At 34.0% G+C, this 18789-nt stretch overlaps 1 protein-coding gene across 4 annotated transcripts in view; it reads right to left on the bottom strand.

Moving 5' to 3' along the window:
- Window positions 1–18789, bottom strand: part of Rps6ka3 (ribosomal protein S6 kinase A3) — a 107731-nt gene that overhangs the window by 25306 nt on the left and 63636 nt on the right. For all 4 annotated transcript variants that reach the window (XM_026405456.2, XM_026405458.2, XM_026405457.2 and 1 more), the window contains 6 exons: window positions 14552–14632; window positions 13135–13214; window positions 12444–12550; window positions 10109–10146; window positions 9785–9927; window positions 9064–9134 (listed from right to left, as the gene is read on the bottom strand). In XM_026405456.2, the coding sequence (XP_026261241.1) occupies window positions 9064–9134; window positions 9785–9927; window positions 10109–10146; window positions 12444–12550; window positions 13135–13214; window positions 14552–14632 (520 nt within the window). The remainder of the gene's footprint in view (window positions 1–9063; window positions 9135–9784; window positions 9928–10108; window positions 10147–12443; window positions 12551–13134; window positions 13215–14551; window positions 14633–18789) is intronic.

Here is an 18789-nt window from a genome sequence, read left to right as displayed (position 1 = left end):
AAATCCAATATTAAGAACGTGTACTTCATATGCTACTTTCCCCCTCTCAATCCCTTTAACAGCTCCTGCAGGGAAAGGGAACTGACTGATGGAAAAGGGGTTTGTGGAACACTGAAGACTGGCACACAGTCTGAAAACCACTGGCCTGAATGAGCTTATGGTTTGGTTCAGCTACAGTATATAATTTTATTCTTTTTCAAAACCTACAAATTAAAGAAACCATGATCCTGTAAGTATGACAATAATAACAGAGTTAGAGAAAATGTCTAGAAGAGAAATTCCTATTTCAGAAATAGATCCATTAGGGCTGGGGATGTGGCTCAATGGTAGCGCGCTTGCCTGGCATGCGTGCGGCCTGGGTTCGATCCTCAGCACCACATACAAACAATGGTGTTATGTCCTCCGATAACTAAAAAATAAATATTAAAATTCTTTCTCTCACTCTCTTAAAAAAAAAAGAAATAGATCCATTTATTATTCACTGAGCTGTTACTGAGTTATTATGTGCCAGACAGTACTTAGTGCTATGGATACAGAACTAAATACACCCCCCCTATGGTCAGTGGGGAAGATGAATATAGATAACCTTAGTACATTAGGAGGCAAATCTAGAAAAACATGGAAAGAATGCTAAGTGAATAGTAATGGATATCTGATTTAACATGGGACATTCTGAAAGGCCTTCAATGTAACCTAAAGGTTGAAAACTTAGTAATTTGGCCAGCATTCCCCCAAATTTTACTGAATAACATTAAGTTCCTCCAGACATATTGTACAAATAATAAAACATTTCATTAATATTATAGAATGAATATTACAGAATATGAATTTGTACAATGCTATCTATCATAGCCTTCTGTTGGAGACATAGAATAAAGTACATTGCACATAAAAGGTTGAGAAATCTAGAGTCAAGAATTATCATTCTTTTTTCTCTTCTATTTTTCTGGCACTAGGGATTGAACCTAGGGACATTTTACCACTGATCTACATTCCCAGTCCATTTTATTTTTTTGAGACAGGGTCTTGACAAGTTGCCCAGGGTGTCCTCAAATCCTCCTGGGATTACAGGCATGTGCCACCACGCTGGGCTAAGAAACCATTATTTTCTGAACATTTGTCTCCAGCACCTCTTTTTCAGAGAATTCCTATTAAATCTGTAATTAGAGTTCTGGCCAGGGCAGCACACACCTGCAACTCAAGAGGCTAGAGTAGGAGGATTGCAAGTTCAAGACCAATCTGGGTAACTCAGCAATACCTTGTCTCAAAAGTAGAAAAGGGCTGAGGGTGTAGCTCCTGTAGTACAACACATTCCCCCCCCCCCAAAAAATTAGGGTTATATTGAACAAAACTGAAGAAGCAGTGCTATATTAGGTATATTAGGCAGAGCTCTTGAAACAGTAGATTTTTTCCCCTAAGAAATAACTCCAAGGGTAGTAGAGAATGATCTGGATTGGGAAGAGGTGGTAGGTGGTAGATATTCTACATTGGAATGTGGATAAGAGGTATCCATGGCCTAAATGCTCAGGCCCTGGGTTTAATCCTCAGCACCCACAACAACAAAACAAAAAGAATTCAATTGGTTGAATCACACTAATTATCAAATTTCACGAGTTCACCATAGTAAAAAAAAAAAAAAAAAAAGCAAAGTTAAAACAAACATTAAAAACTCAATTCATTAGACACCACTCCAAATGAAAGTTACTCGGGCTCTGAACAATTGGAAATAATTAAGAAAAATTAAGAAAATAATAAAGTATTCTGTGTTTCTTGGATGACCCTTAAAGTTAACTAAACAGCCCCAGTCAATGAGAGAAAATTCACTGTTTCAGAAAACATTTAACAAGTGAGAAAGGAATAATAGTAATAGAAAAATCACCATTTTTTAATCTTTTAAAAGATAATTGATTCAAGTACTTATTTTCAATGGATTAAAACATTAGACAAAAGCCTAACAGGGAACTTTGTAGTGGTGGGATCACAACTGGAATCACAGGAACTCATCACTGGTCGGACAACCTGGCATTGTAAACCTCTTAGCTTAACACAATAGGGAGCACTAAGTATAAACTATGAAATAATCTTGCCAAAAGTTTAACAGTAAAGATGGAAGAGGGCTGGAGATGTAGCTCAGTTGTAGAGTATTATGTCTAGCATGCATGAGGCACTGGATCCTCAGCATTTGATCCCCAGCACCATAAAAAAAGAGGATAGAGAAACAAGTTAATATCACAAGGACAATAAAAAGGTTGTACATCCCTAAGAAAAGACTAATTGCTATGTAACCATGATAACAAGAGAACTATCAGAAGTGGTTTTAAACCCTTACTTGAGTCTCTCTTTTTTAAAATACTTATTTATTTTTTAGTTGTAGTTGGACACAATACCTTTATTTATTTATTTATTTTTATACGGTGCTGAGGATTGAACCCAGAGCCTCACATGGGCTAGGCAAGCGCTCTACCTCAGAGCCACAACCCCAGCCCCCTTAGTTGATTTTCAGTTCATTCAATTATCAATGACAATTTGCCTGGTGGAAACTTCTAAGCCAATCAATCGGTAGGTGGTCTGTGTCCCTGAAAATTAGCCAAACAGGATTGGTCTCACTCAAATAAACACATGTGAATGTCAACTGATCAATAACAATCCCTTCTTAAGTAATTATACTTAGTGATGATGTCATCCCATGTTTAGACCTGAAAATCTGCCAATTTTTAAACTCTATATTTTCTCCCGAGCTCTATGTAAGATCATTGGTCTACTGTGCTGGGACTGTGCTGGGAGAGTCTCTATAAGAACAACATTATTCTTTCTCACAATGAACAACTAACAAAATCAGCTTTACATTCTTTGTTTTGGATAGTGAGGTAGTCCCTTCCCTTGACAGAAAATCTGAAAAATTTGGTTAAGAACTGGCATTTGATAACACTCAAGCATTATTACTAGATTTATTATGTAAGAAAACATGCATATTTTCTTTTTGAGTCTTTTACCACAAGAAGAATTTTATTTTTATTACTTTTTTAGCTGTTGATGGACCTTTATTTTATTTATTTATGTGGTGCTGAGAATTGAACCCACTGTCTCACACACTCTAGGCAAGCACTCTACCACTTAGCTACAACCTCAGCCCAAGAGTTTTACTTTCTGAATATGTGCATAGTTTGCTATGGCAGGCGTTTTCAGATTGCAATGCTCTCCTATTCCCAAATAAATATCATTATTCTTGGGGAAAATAAAAAAAATGTATACTTAAGCAAGGAAAACTGAATTAAGGTGAGAAATGACACATCTGGAGTGTTTAAAATATTTCAGTTAAGAAGAAAAGAAGAGGGCTGGGGTTGTGGTTCAGTGGTAGAGTGCCTGCCTAGCACATGTGAGGCACTGGGTACAATCCCCAGCACCACATTAAAAAAATAAGCAAAATAAAGATATTGTGTCCATCTACAATTAAAAATATTTAAAGAAGGAAAGAAGAGAAAAAGGAAATGAAGCAAATGTGACAAAGTTCTGATGATTGCTGAATCTGGGTGATGGGTATATGTGATACTTGTATATTCTATTTTTCAAAATTTATATTTGAAAATGTTTATAATTAAAGAAAAACAGAAACAGAAAGAATGGGCATGCAAAATATAGCAAAGAGAAGAATGCTTAGAGAGGTAGAAGAAATAGATGAGGAAATAATAGGAAAAAATGAGGATGAGGGAGGGGCCAACAGTGTCAAATATTCCTCAGAGCGGCCTTCCTTAAGTGCCTTATCTAAAATGGCTCCTGTCCCTGCCCCTTCCCTCACACACTAAGGGGTCACTGGCAGAGTAAATTACCCTGGCTTATTTTATACCTACAGTTCCCATTACTATCTGAAAGTATTACATTTATTTACTTAAATATTAAATATTAATTCCTTATCCCTCCCACTAGAATGTAAGTTCTGTGAGACCACTGATGATTGTCTGTTTTGTTCATACTGCATCCCCAGTACCTGTATAAAGTACTCAATTACCTGTTGAATGAATTTTGTGAATGACTGGTAGACAGTCACCTTTGTGACAACCTTCCACAAGTTTTAGCAAACCAGAAGAACATTAATAACCATAGTGAGAGCAATTTCAGTAGAGTGGTAGAGATGAATGACAAACAGGCTGTGGAATAAAAGAAGCCAAAAAATAGTAACAGAAAGCATAGACTATTCTTTTAGAGGCTTTGTACTGAAAGGATGTAGGAAGATGGTGTAATAACTTGAAAGGAAGGTCAGGTCAAAGAAAAGGCTTGGTTTTCATCAACACACAAGACAGTGTCTGTCAGCTGAAAGGAGGGGGACCAGAGTAGATGGAGTGATGAAGGTTCAGTTCAGTGATGAAAGCCAAGTGAACATTCATTCATTTATGTAGTACATATTTTTACATTTTAAGAATAACATAAAATACAAAAAAAATTCAAACAAACAAAAAAACCTGCCCAAATCAAATAGCTTAATGATTTACCAAAAAGTGAATAATTATCTGGCCAAGAAAGATAACATTACCAGAATCCTTCATCCAATGTAACCACTTTCCTTATTTTGCCTCTAGCTTGTACCATGTAATATAGACCCTAAAAATATGCTTTAATTTTGCCTGCTCTATAAACTGTATAAATAGAAACACATAGCATTTATTCTTTTGAGTCTGAAATTCCTTTGCTTAACATTCTTGTAAGATTTATCCAAGTTGTTGTATGTAACTGTGGTTTGTTCATTTTCTCTGCTTGTGGCACACCATGCTCATGGGCCAAAGATGTGGACCTGTTTTTGTATGGGTCCTAAGAATTGTTTTCTTCCTATAGAGTTGGATCAAAAAATACAAATAAAGAATAATATGTGACAGAGACTGTGTGTGGCCTATAAAAACTAAAATATTTACAGATAGTAAATACAATTCCTACTCTATTCAACTGTATAAATATACCAGGGTTTATTAATCCATTCTTCTGCTAATGAAGTACCTTCTACTAGTTCAAACAATGGTGCTATGAACAGCTTTATACTGTTTTTTTAATGTGAGTTCCTTGATGCATATAAATTGAGTGCATGGCTAGGAGTGGAATACATGCATGATGGTATATATATATTGTCTTTAGAAGATAATGACAAAAACTGTTCTCCAAAATGGTTATAAGAGTATTTGTATTTATATTCCTTCCAGCTATGTATGAAAGTTGCCACTGCTCTACATCCCAACAATATATATTTCCAGTCTCTCATTTTTTGACTGGAATTTAAATTATATTTAATGAAAACACTTTCTTGCCAATTTGAAATAAAAATGATTTTGTATATTTTAATCTAATGCTGCTGTGGCATCAAGGCATACTGCTTCCTGCTCTACAGGTTTTAGATACCATTGCACTGCTAATTCTCTAGTGCTTTTTTAAAAAAAATTTTTTAGTTGTTGATGGACTTTATTGTCTTTATTTTTATGTGGTGCTGAGAATCGAACCCAGTGCCTCATGCATGCCAGGTGAGCACACTACCACTGAGCCACAACCCCAGCCCCTCTCTAGTGCTTTTGAGGAATGTGTTAGACATGTTCTCCTTTGCTGGAAGTCCTTGTGGTAATTTAAGGCTACATTGTGGTAATTTAAGGTTACATTGTATCTTTCTCCTAACATGGATTTAAAAAAAATTTGTTTTAGTTGTCAATGGACCTTTATTTTATTTATTGGTACACAGTGCTGAGAATCAAACCCAGTGTCTCACACATGCTAGACAAGCACTCTGCCACGGAGCCACAATCCCAGCCCTTTTGGTACTTTTTATTCTGGTAAAACTATGCAGTTTGGGGCCAGGGTTGTGGCTCAGTGGTAGAGCACTTGCCTACCATGCCTGAGGCACTGGGTTCGATCCCTGGCACCACATAAATATAAAAACAAATAAAATAAAGGTATGTTCACCACATAAATATAAAAACAAATAAAATAAAGGTATGTTCATTTACAACTAAAAAATATTTTTAAAAATTATGCAGTTTGAAGGTTTTGGATATTTTTTTATGATCTGCAGGTAAAGGCTGAAACACTTTATGTGGAATTCTTTGTGTGTATGTGTGTGTCTGTGTTACTGGGGACTGGACCCAGGGGCATTCTACCACTGAGCTATATATCTCAAGCCCTTTTTTACTTTGAGACAGAGTCTCCCCTAAGTTCCCCAGGTTGTCCTTGAACTTGCAATATACCTGCCTCAGCCTCCTGAGTAGCTGGGATTACATGTGTATACCACCATACCTGACTGAAATTCTTGATTTGGTAAATTTGTGATGGAGCCAATCTGTACAAATCAGAGACTCCACACCTTTTGTCACAGTCTGTAGTTTGGATGGGAGTCTCTGACCTACTGAGCACAAAATCTCTGCCATAAGTATAGTGATTATTCTCTTTAGAAGCAATGCCGCCCTAAATGTTTGGCCTGCTAGTCTCTTTAATTTTAGCCATTCTGGTGGATATGCAGTGGTAGCTAATAGTAGTTTTAATCTTCATTTTCTTTTATTTTGTTTTTCAAGAGATAGAGTATCCCTATGTTGCCCAGACTGGCCCAGGACTCCTGAGCTCAAGGGATCTTAACTGCCTTACCTTTCCAATCAGCTGAGACTACAGATATGTACCACCCCACAGGAAATTTTGCACTTTATGATTAATGAGTTTGAGCATCTTTTCATAAGTTTATAAACCATTGAAATCCTCTTTTATGTGGTCCCTACTTCTACCCACGTTCTTATTGTTTCTTTTTCTTACTGATTGGAGTTTGACACATTCTGGGTACAAGTCTCTTTGCCGATTCTGTCAGAAACTTCTTTTACTCTTTTTTTTTTTTAAATATTTTTTTTCAGTTGTAGATGGACACAATATGTTTATTTTATTTATTTATTTTTATGTGGTGCTGAGGGTCGAATCCAGTGCCTCACTAATCTAAGGTAAGTGCTCTACCACCAAGCTAAACCCCCAGCCCCTTTTACTTGCTCTTAATGGAATCTTTTGGTAAGAAGTATTTTCCCTCTACTGCTCTGCAATTCCCAATGGTTATAAATTAAGGGTATAAATACATGTAGGTCTGTTACTGTTATCTCTAATCATTGCAGAAGTCTACATAATTGTTTCAATGCTATATTGAGTTACTTACAGTTATAATACTTGATACCTGGCAAAGGAAGTCTAAATATCTTAATCTTCTTGAAGAGTGTTTTAGTGATTCTTGGTCCATTATCATATTAGAATCAGTATATCAAACCCTCCATATAAAACTGGGTTAAATTTTTATTTTATTTGCATTGCAACTATAATTTTATTATCTAGTATGGTAGCTACTACACATACATGGCCACTGGACACTTGAAATCTGGTCATCCAAAATCTAAGTGAAAAATACACGCTGACTTTCAAACAAATATGAAAAAACAATTTATAATATGTCTTAATCATTTTTTTTTTAAACTAGAGATCGAACCCGGGGGCATTTAAGCACTGAACCACATCCCCAGCCCTTTTTATTTATTTTGAGATGGGGTCTCACTAAGTTGATTAGGGCCTTGCTTGGTTGCTAAGGCTGCCTTGAACTTGCTACCCTCTTGCCTCAGCCTCCTGAGTCACCGGGATTACAGGTATGCATCACCACATCTGTTTCACTAATCATTTTTTATGTTGGTTACCTGTTGAAATGATAATATCTTGGAATATTGGGTTAAATAAAATATATTATAATTAATTTTTGTTTCTTCTTACTTTTTAAATGTAGCTCCTAGAAAACATAAAATTATGTATATGGCTTGCATTATATTTCCATTGAATAACATGATGTATAGAACCTACATCTTTATAACACTGGGTCTCTTATAATGTGAACATGGTTTATCCTTTCATGTTATTTTGGTTGTTTAAATTTCCTTTAAATAAAATTCTCTTGTTTTCTGCATAGAGTTCTTGTATAACTGTTGCTGGATTTAACCCTAGGGATTTGAAAATAATTTTTTTTTTGGTGGTACTGGGGATTGAACCCAGGGTGCGGTTCAATGAACTATATCCCTATAACCAGTGAACTATATCCCTATTCCTTTTTATTTTGAAACAAGGTCTTGCTAAATTACCAAGGCTGGCCTCAACTTGTGGATCCTCTCCCCTTAACCTTCCAAATAGTGTGGATTACAGGTATTCACTGCCATGACTGTGGAATTCAAATATTTTATTATTGTAAACAGTATCTGCTTTAAAATTGTCATTTTCTGTTACTCACATACAGAATTTACTTTTTTGCCTGCTTTAACATACTGTCTAGTACCACTGGTACAATGCAGATGGAAGTGGAATAATGAACGTATTTATCATATTCCAAATCTCAAAAGGTAAAGCTTTCAGTATTTCACTACTCACATGAAGATAATGAGTACTCTAAACCTATGTAGTTTGTTTATATTTAAACCAGGTAATAGTGATGAATTTACTAGCTATTTCTTTATTTTTTCCCCCGAGCTTTATTTATTTATTGTTTTTTGGCTATTTCTTATACTACATGTCCAACACTCTAAAATCTCATTTTTTTAGTATGAAGCCTTTATTTATTTATTTATTCATTCATTCATTTATTTATTTATTTTCAGATTTTACATTGTATTTTATTACAGTTAAAAATTTTATTAAAAAATGTTGATATTAACATTGAAATGATTGTAAAAAATTAGAAACAATTGTCTATAAACAATAAATTTAATATATTAACACAATGGAATCTCAAATGTAGCAAAGATGGGATGTTATAATTACATGAATAAGTCTTAGAAACATGATTTTGAACTGAAGACGAGAATATTTAACAGCATTATTCCACTTAAAGTTTAAGAAGAGGCAAAACTGAATAGGCAAAACTGGATATGGATGTAGGTGGTAAAAACTAGAGAAAGGGGCTGGAATTGTGGCTCAGCGATAGTGCACTTGCTTAGCACCGGCAGGGCCTGAGTTCGATCCTCAGCACCACATAAAAATAAAGTGAAGCCTTTATTTTAGAATATCAAAACATCTTCATTAGGGAGTACTTACTTAAGGATCATTGTCATTGTTTCTTTTCGATCTTTTCCTTGGAAAGGTAGTGTGCCAGTGAGCATTTCAAACTACAGAAAGGTAAAATAATCAGAGGTATTAGCCAATAAATATAAAATCTCAAGGCCAGAAGTACAGAAAGCATTATCTTAATTATAAGTCAAATGTTTAATACTTACACTATATTCATTACAGAAATTCCTGATAAGTCCTAAAAGATAATTGAGCTCTGTAGTTTTCTTGCATAAATTAATCATTTTATTTATTTTTAAATCACATTTCAAATGGCAACTTAAAAGTGTAGATATGTGAATAACCTGACAGATGTCAATTTCATATAAACTTTTTTTTTTTTTTAAACCAATACTGGGAATTGAACCCAGAGGCACTTTATCACTGAGCTTTTGCTACATGCCAAACCCTTCTATTTTTTAAGATAGTCTCTGTAAGCTCCTGAGGCTGGCCTTAAACTTGTGATTCTCTATCCTCAGTCTTCTAAGTAGATGGGATTAAAGATGTGCACCCACTGAGCTTGGCAAAAACTAAGGAGTTTCAGTCCTTCTACACTGCAGGCAATATTTTTTCTTATTTATTATATATACTATAAAATATGGAAAATAAAAATACCAATTTCTCTCTTATAGAATTCACTTTTGATTATCCTTTAATACACAAAGCAACAAATCCCAATTCTCCGAAAGGCCAAAAATCCAAACCTTACCATTAACACACCAAAAGACCACCAGTCGGCGCTTTGAGTATGACCTCTACGATTAACTACTTCTGGAGCCATATATTCCACAGTTCCACAAAAAGAATATGCCTTCTTTTCATGGTCAATAGACTCTTTACTTAGGCCAAAATCTGCCAAAATAAATACCCCACAATAATTTTCACATATAAATTTTAAACTCTGAATTCCAAAACTTAAATTCTAACTCAGGTTTTAAACATAATGTATTAGTCAATATTTGCACCATAAATAATCTTAGAAGAAATTATATAGAAGAGAGAATTTTAATAAAATGAAGGTTTTTTTTTTTACCTGTTAACTTGATGTGGCCTTCTTCATCAAGAAGTATACTGAAAGAAAACAAAGTCAGAAAATCTCTCAAATCACTGAATAGTGATGTATAGCAACTAAAATGAAATAACTTTCTTAAGCATCAGATCACATTTATTCTAAAATATTGCTTTAGACTTGAGAATTACAAAGCAAAGGTAAAGGGTGAAAATATTTTTGGATACATGTTTATAAAAGACGCAAAACAATGCTATAACTTAGATTAATGAACAACAGGCACTCAAAAACTATTAGGGGAAACCAAACCAAATAAGCTATATCCTTCTAAGCTGTTCCCCCCCCCCCCACCGCCCAGTTGGCCTGACTAAATATTCCAGTTTCATTTTCATGGTCATTTTTTAAAGTATCTAATTCAAGCATCTTTTTCAAGTTCTTTTTTCCTGATACAACCTACATAATCCTGTTCTCAACATACCATGTTCCCCACATTCCTCATTTTCACTGACCTATACCTTCACTATAGACATTCCTCAGTGTTTTCTGGGGAATTACTAAAATCTTACAGTAATTTTTTCTTCTGTTTGAATATTTCATCAGGAATAAATTTCATATCATGATAGAATTTGGGAAAATAACAAGGAAAAACTCAGTAATTATTTGGAAAATAAAAAAAGAATCATATGGATGGGGATATAGCTTAGTGGTAGGGAGTTTTGGATATTAGCATTTATGAGGCTCAGGGTTCCAGTCCTAGTACCAACAAATAAACAAAACAAAACAAAAATAAATAACATATGAAATGTATCCAAAAACAAATTAAATGACAAACACATGTAAAAGTATTACAATTTCTAAATAATCACTTAAAAGGGTTCCAAAGGAATATTTTCTCTATTGCCTGTCACAATATGTAATTTAATTTCTGCACATAACATTTTAAAGTAATAATAAAAATGATGGTTACACAACTCTGAATATACCAAAAACCTATTAATCAAACTTTGAGATGGGGTCTTGCTATGTTGCCCTGATTTACCTCAAATTCATGGGCTCAAGCAATCCTCCTGCCAAAGCCTCCAAAGTGTTGAATTTATAGGTACACACCACTGACTGAATTATATATTTTAAATGGATCGGTTATATAGTATGAGAATTATACCTCAATAAAGCTATTCTTTAACTTCTTAAGTCACTGGGATTACAGGCATGCACCACCAATATCAGTTTTTTTTTAATTGGTGCATTATGATTATACATAACAGATTCATTGAATTAAAATAATTCAATCAATTTTATTTTCCAGTACCTACCCTGTCCCTCCCCCTGGCCCTTTTCTTTACTTCACTGGTCTTCCTTTTATTTTCAAGAGGTTCCTTTTTTCAATGTTTGCTTCTCCATTACTGCTACTAAAAGAGTTGTGGAAATTTTGCTCAATTCAGACTTAAAAGTTGAAATTATAAGAAGAAATTCCCAATAAATGGTATTTGGGGGAAAGTGTTAGCTCTATAACATTCTTCATATCAAAGAATTTCTAGACGGAATTATAGTTAAAATACACAAAATTAGAAGAAAAATATATGATCATGGGATTGGGAAAAGCATTTTGAACAATAAAAGTCATGAGAGAAAACACAAAAGAAAAAATGGATTGATGTAAGAAAAAAGTGTGTAGATTAAAATAACAAATTTAAAGAATGGAAAGCTGGGCACAGTGGCACATGCCTGTACTCCCACCTACTTGGGAGGACAAAGCAGGAAGTCACTTGAGTTCACCAATTCAAGACCAGCCTGGGCAACACAGTGAGACCCCTGTCTCAAAAAAAAAAAAAAAAAAAAAAAGTAGAAAATGCAGATATAATGTGGGTCAAATGTCTATTTTTTTTTTTTTTTTTTTTGGTGACAGGCTGGCTCCAACAACTCTCTTGTCTCATCTCAATCTCCTGAGTAGTGGGGATCTAGGTATATAGGTGCATGTGATGCATGTGACAGCACTTAGCTAAACAGTTAATGCTCTTATTTGTGAAATTCTTTTTTTTTCTTTTATAAATTAATGGGAAAAACAACATTCTAAAAGAAATACAAGCAGCAAAGGTTATGAACAGAAAACTCACAAAAATACAAACTTCCAATAAAACATATTTCAACCTCATTAGGAAATCAAATAATGCAAATGAGAACAAGACAATATTTTTGTTTAACCAAGATTTTAATAGTATAGAATATTCAGTGCAACAGAGATGTTACACACAGGTACACTAATGTAATATTGTGGGAGTTTTATGAAGTCACTTTATTTTTTATGACCTCCTAAACAATTATATTACATTATATTCAACTTAGTAGAATGATTCCTTACTTTTCTGGTTTTAGGTCTCTATAGATTATTCCCAGGCTATGTAGATGATCTAAAGCAAGTGCAAGTTCAGCCAAGTAGAATTTGACATCTTCTTCTGTGAACATCACCTAAAATAAAATAATTTTTCTATCTTTATTTTCTTTTAAGGTCTGTGAGTTTTATTTAAAGTTCCACTTTAGAGTTTAAATAATTAAAGAGTTTATAAATATGCTAATTAGACATAGCCTTATCCACAATTTACTCATGAAAGAAATTTGCAAAATAATCTAATTGGTCAATAGCAATCACTTATTAAATGCTAACTATGCACTGTGGGGGAAATAGGTTTACATTTTATTTAAAAACTATATTTAAATTGTGCCACTGTTGTCTCGCCATAGTAAGAGCTTAGAAATGAAAAGTTAAAATGCATGCTGAATTGCTACTACTCATTTTACAGTCAATCTTGTGGATATATTATCACTTCTGAAAAACTATGAAAGAAGCTGGGTTAATATAAGGATAGTTTGTCAATTTTAAGTCCTACTTTTAGGATAAATTCAAAAGATAGGAAAAAAAAAACTCTTGTAGCTCAGTTTCTTCAATGTAAGAATCTTGTGCCAGTGGAGAAAATATAATATTGAAATATAACAAAGCTTTAATTGAAACAGGATGAGTATAAATAGATTTAAAACAGACATTAATCATATACCTCTTTGGATAAGCGTGTAAACAAATCTCCTCCCCTGAGAAAATCCAAAATAAGGTATAACTTCCCTTCAGTTTGAAAAGCTAAATGAAGAAAAGAAAATTCAACAATTGTAGTTCATTTTTTAGGTTTATATTAGGAAAAGTCATTCATAAACAAATATTACTTTTATCAAATTAATGATTACATCAGAGATTTAAACTACTTTCAACTTAGACAAAAACTACTCTTTCACTTGGTTTCTACATGGAAATGTTAAAATCAAGGTTTCTTATTATGGAACTATTAGGTTTTCTACAGGAAAGAGTCTCTTAGGAACATGACAGGACTAAACATGTAATTAATAAGAAAAACCCACGACAGAAAAAGACTTACTTAACCATTAAATAAAATGCAAAAACCATGTCACTAACTACAAAAAAGTGGGTTGGTTAGATTTAATTACACATAATTTTTTATTTGTTCTTTTTAGTTATACATGACAGTAGATTATATTTTGACACACTTATACAAACATGAAGTATGTCTTATTGTTAATTAACACATAGTAAGAATCACTATACCTTTACCCACTGAGAAGTACATGGCTTTGGAGAAAAGAAAGGCCACTGATACTAGAGTTCTTTCTTGCCTTCAGGTTGGGCTAACAGGTAGGGACTATAAAAAGCTGGTTGTTTATTATTATTATTATTATTATTATTATTATTATTATTATTAAAAAGCAGTAAATGCTATTAGCTAATCCTATGGCTAACACTTAGAAACTATTTTTTAATAAGTTATACTCCATGTTTGCATACGTTTATTTATTTATTTTTATGTGGTGCTAAGGATGGAACCCAGTGCCACACATGTGCTAGGTGAGCACTCTACCACTCAGCCACAAACTCAGCCCCAGAAACTAATTTTATTTTGTTTAAAAGAAACAATAGCTGGGTGGGCTGGTGCAGGCCTGTAATCCCAGAGGATCAGGAGGCTGAAACATGAGAATTGAAAGTTCAAAGCCAGCAAAAGCAAGGCGCTAAGCAACTCAGTGAGACCCTGTCTCTAAATAAAATACAAAACAGGGCTGGGGATGTGGCTCAGTGGTTGAGTGCCCCTGGGTTCAATATCTGGTTACCCCCACCCCCAAAATAAGTAAGATTAAAAAACAAAAGAAACAAAAATTTCTGAAGTTGGTCTAAGAAGTAGACCAACTTCTACTTGGGGATGCAGTTCAGTGGTAGAGCACTTGCCTGGGATGCGTGAGGCCCTTGGTTTGTTCCCTGGCACCATCAAAAAACAAAAAGTTTAATTTCTATAACTTTATTTTATTATATGTATCTGTTAAACTCATACAAATATATATCTATATTGGAGTTTATCCAGGAAGTGGGCAAATTAGGTAAAGTGATGAAATGACAGTTGGTTCATAACTTACCATAATGCAACTTGACAATAAAAGGATGATTAACTTCTACCAAGATATCACGTTCCATTTTTGTCCGAACACGGTCTCGAACTAAAAAAAGATCACAAATATGCTGCTTCGCACTATCTTTCAAAGATAATGTTAAAGCCAAATTCTTTGTATTGCCTATTTTAAGTAAAATTTTGCTTATGTGTATAGAAGTATGTAGTATTATTGCTCTCAAATTCATAAAATTAATACAAATATCGTTTACTACATTATATATCCAAAAGATACTGTGTTTGTTTATAGAATCTATGCTTTAAATTTAAAGCTACATGTTAGGTTTAATGTCAAATTTTTAAGTATTTAAATCAAAGTTGTGGACAATGAAAAAAAAACATAACTTCAAAAAAACAAGGTATCTTAATATAAAATATTAAAACAACAAAGTGGAATAGGCTTCAATACTTCCACCAATCATTATCAACTCAATTCAACAAACATTAAGTATTTATAAGATGAGGCAGACACAGTAAAGGATGGGAGAGAAAGGGAAAAAAGGAAGTGAGGAAGAGGAGGAGGAGGAGAGAAAATACTGTTTCTTTGAAGTTGGAAAGATCTGGAGTCATCTTTTTAATCTTGATTAAGTTACTTATTTAAATTCACTGAACCTTAGTTACCTCTCAGTTACAAAATAGATATATTACCACTGTACCATTTGAGATAAGGTTTGTACTCACAGCCTGATATGCAAGAGATATTCAACTAAATGGTAGACATTATTACATCAAATTATAGCACTAGGAATATGATTAAGGGATAAAACAATTTATTACAGCAGTAGGTAGTGCAAGAATTCAGAGGCAGGCAAAATTGGTTTTACCTGCATAGGAAGGTTTGAAGAAAGAGGCAGGGATATGGCACAAGCTTAAGACTTTTTAAGTGGAATTTAGGGTAGGAAAGACTGGGTTTAGAAGAGACCAGGTATGGAGTACCAACAAGAGTAAAGACATGTAAGCCTAAATGTTGATTAGGAAGGAGCCAAATCAGTATGGAAACAGGTTTAGTACTAGGGAGATGATGTAGGGAGGATCCAATTTGCAACAAGTTAGAAAACCAGGATGTGTGGACAAAGCCATCTTCTAGCCATCAAACATTTCCTGAGCAAAGTTTTGTGCACTAGGCATTAGGAATATAAAAACAAGACAATCTTCAAGAAGCTCATAAACTAGTGGGAATGGCAGAGAAGTAATAAAATGATAAAACATTTTGATCAAATATTATGAATGGTTATGACAATGATTAGGATAGAAAGAATGGGAGAGTTTTTTGAGGGAAACTGGAAACAGGGAGTAAGATGAGTTGGTTTTATTTTCAATTTAAGGTAACCACAAATATTAAAACAGAAATAAGACCTTAGGGCAAAATAAATAAGGTAAATAAGTACACGTATTTGTACACACACATAGTTTCCCCCATTCTACCAGTTTTCTACTTCCAACTATGAGATTTTGGTACCAATTGACCGAAAATGGGCAAATCAGGAATAGGAATCAATAGTTCTTAATGTCTATGCAGTTTGTGTGTGTGTGTATGTGTATTACTGGGGATTGAACCCAGAGGTGCTCTGAGTTACATTCCCAGCCCTTTTTATTTTTTATCTTCAGACAGGGTCTCACCAAGTTGCCCAAGCTGGCCTCAATCTTGTGAGCCTCCTCCCTTAGCCTCCCCAAGAATCTGGGATTACAGGTATACACCACCATGCAGCTAGCTCTGTGTCCTGACTTGTCTTGCTAGTATATCAAATTTGATATCAATATGATTTCATTATCTTGTTCTATCACTATCACTACAACTCTGTTGTCTTCCTTATTATATCCAATAGGCCCTTTCTATTTTTTTTGTGTGTGAATGAAGTCCATCTCCAAGGCCTGTTAATTATTCTGTTCCAATCTAGTCTATATTTGCTCTTTTTTATTATTACTCATACACTCTTAGATTAGTTCTTATTACTTAAACCTGGAATCTACATTTCTTTTTTCAATTTTTTTTCTTAGTTTTAGGTGGACACAATAACTTTGCTTTATTTATTTATTTTTATGTGGGGCTGAGGATCGAGCCCAGTGCCTTGCATGCGCTAGGTGAGGGCTCTAACACGGAGCCACAACCCCAGCCCCTGGGATCCACATTTCTACCTCTTGCAGTAAGTATACAAAGTATATCATTTAAACATCATTCTTCTCATTAAGTAGTAGACATATCCATCAATATATTCACTAAATAGCTCTCTCTTATTATTCTTCTACAATGAAAAGATCAATTACTTGAGAGTTAAGAACTATGGTTTAGTGGCTGTGCTACTAACTGGAAGAATTACCTTGGTCAAATCATTTCATTGCTCAGGGATTATTTCCTCTTCTATAAAATGAGGGACTAGAACAAGATGATTTTCTTCTGCTTGTGATTAGCTTGTGAAATAGTTGTCTTTCTTACATTTTCTTATAATTAACATTGATGAGACCTCATTTACTTGAAAATCAGCAATGAGATTCACTCATTAAAGAATCCCTTCATTTTTCTGAGGTATTATACTATAATAATTATAATTTGGTTTCCTTTCATTATGTAAAGACCTAGTGACAAATATAAATCATCCCACAATCAGGAATTCTGACCAGAGTATATATTAGTTCAAAAGAAAGCATGTTTTATATTGGTCAACTTCTAAATTCTAAAATAGAATTTGTTAATACTTGCTTAGGCAACTAGATTCTTCTGACATAGTTATTAGATTTAAACCCTCAATGACTTGAACATGAGTGTGAATAGGAAGAATGCTGTTTATATTTCTTGGGCTATATATTAAGAAACAGTTTTAAACAATGGCTTACAAAATCTTTTTGGCAGACAGACCACTTTAATAGGAAAAAATTCCCCATTAACTTGACCTAATGTCATTGACTTCTATTTGACCTTGCTTACTGTACTAATAGGAACTTTCAAATGGAAAGAGACTTCTGGTTAAACATGGATGTTTTACTCTCTACCTTTCCCCCAATCCCCATTGAAATGATATTAATGGAAAAATTAAAGTAGTACCCTCTTATCTGTGAGGGATATGTTCTAAGACCTCTAGTATATGCCTGAAATCATGAATAGTATTAAATCCTATATTTACTATTTTTCTTATACATACATAGCTATACTATGATAAAGTCTAATTTATAAATTAAGCACAGTAAGAGATTAATAACAACCTTTAATAAAATACAATAATTATAACAACATACTATAATAAAATTTTTTTAAAGAGAGAGTGAGAGAGGAGAGAGAGAGAGAGAGAGAGAGAGAGAGAGAGAGAATTTTTTTAATATTTATTTTTTAGTTCTCGGCGGACACAACATCTTTGTTGGTATGTGGTGCTGAGGATCGAACCCGGGCCGCATGCATGCCAGGGGAGCGCGCTACCGCTTGAGCCACATTCCCAGCCCCCTATAATAAAAATTATGTGAATGTGGTTTCAGTTATTCTCCAAATATCTTACTGAACTTTCAATGTTGCATATAAAGGAAGCAATTTACGGCTTCCTTTTTGAGTGTCTAAATTGCCAGTGTCGTTACTTTTGTGCTTAAGAGACATTATGAAGTAAAACGAGGATTACTTGAACATAAGCACTGCCATAACCATCTAATGACCAAGATGGCTACTAAGTGACTAATGGATAGGGAGTAACATATAAAACACGGATATGACGGACAAAGGGATGATTCATGTGGTGGGCAGGACAGAACAAGATTTTATGCTACGTAGAATAATGCACAATTTAAAACTTATAAATTGTTAATTTCTGGAATTTTCCATTTAATATTTTTAGACCACTGTTGATGGCCAGTAACTGAAACTGTGAAAAGCAAAATCACAGATAGGAGGGGACTACCGGTCAGGCATGATGGGACATGTCTGTAATCCTAGCTACTGGGAAGGTTGAGGCAAGAGAATCACAAGTTCAAAGACAGCTTCAGCAACTTAGCAAGACCCTGTCTTAAAAAAAAAAAAAAAAAAAAAAAAAGAAAAGAAAAAAGAAAGCGTGGGCGGGGGGATGTGGAGAGGAGGGAACAGCAGAAGATTGGTAAATGGTAATTATCACAGCAGATTAGAGAAAGCTAAACTTTAAACCTAAAACCATTTTCAATCAGCTTTTTAGTATCTTATTTCTCCCTCTATTTCTATTATTTTGTTCTGCATTACTAGGGAATGAACCCAGG

The sequence above is a fragment of the Urocitellus parryii genome, chromosome X (genome assembly GCF_045843805.1).
Source record: "Urocitellus parryii isolate mUroPar1 chromosome X, mUroPar1.hap1, whole genome shotgun sequence".
Taxonomy (NCBI): Eukaryota; Metazoa; Chordata; class Mammalia; order Rodentia; family Sciuridae; genus Urocitellus; species Urocitellus parryii.
This window is presented reverse-complemented; position numbering and strand designations above follow the sequence as displayed.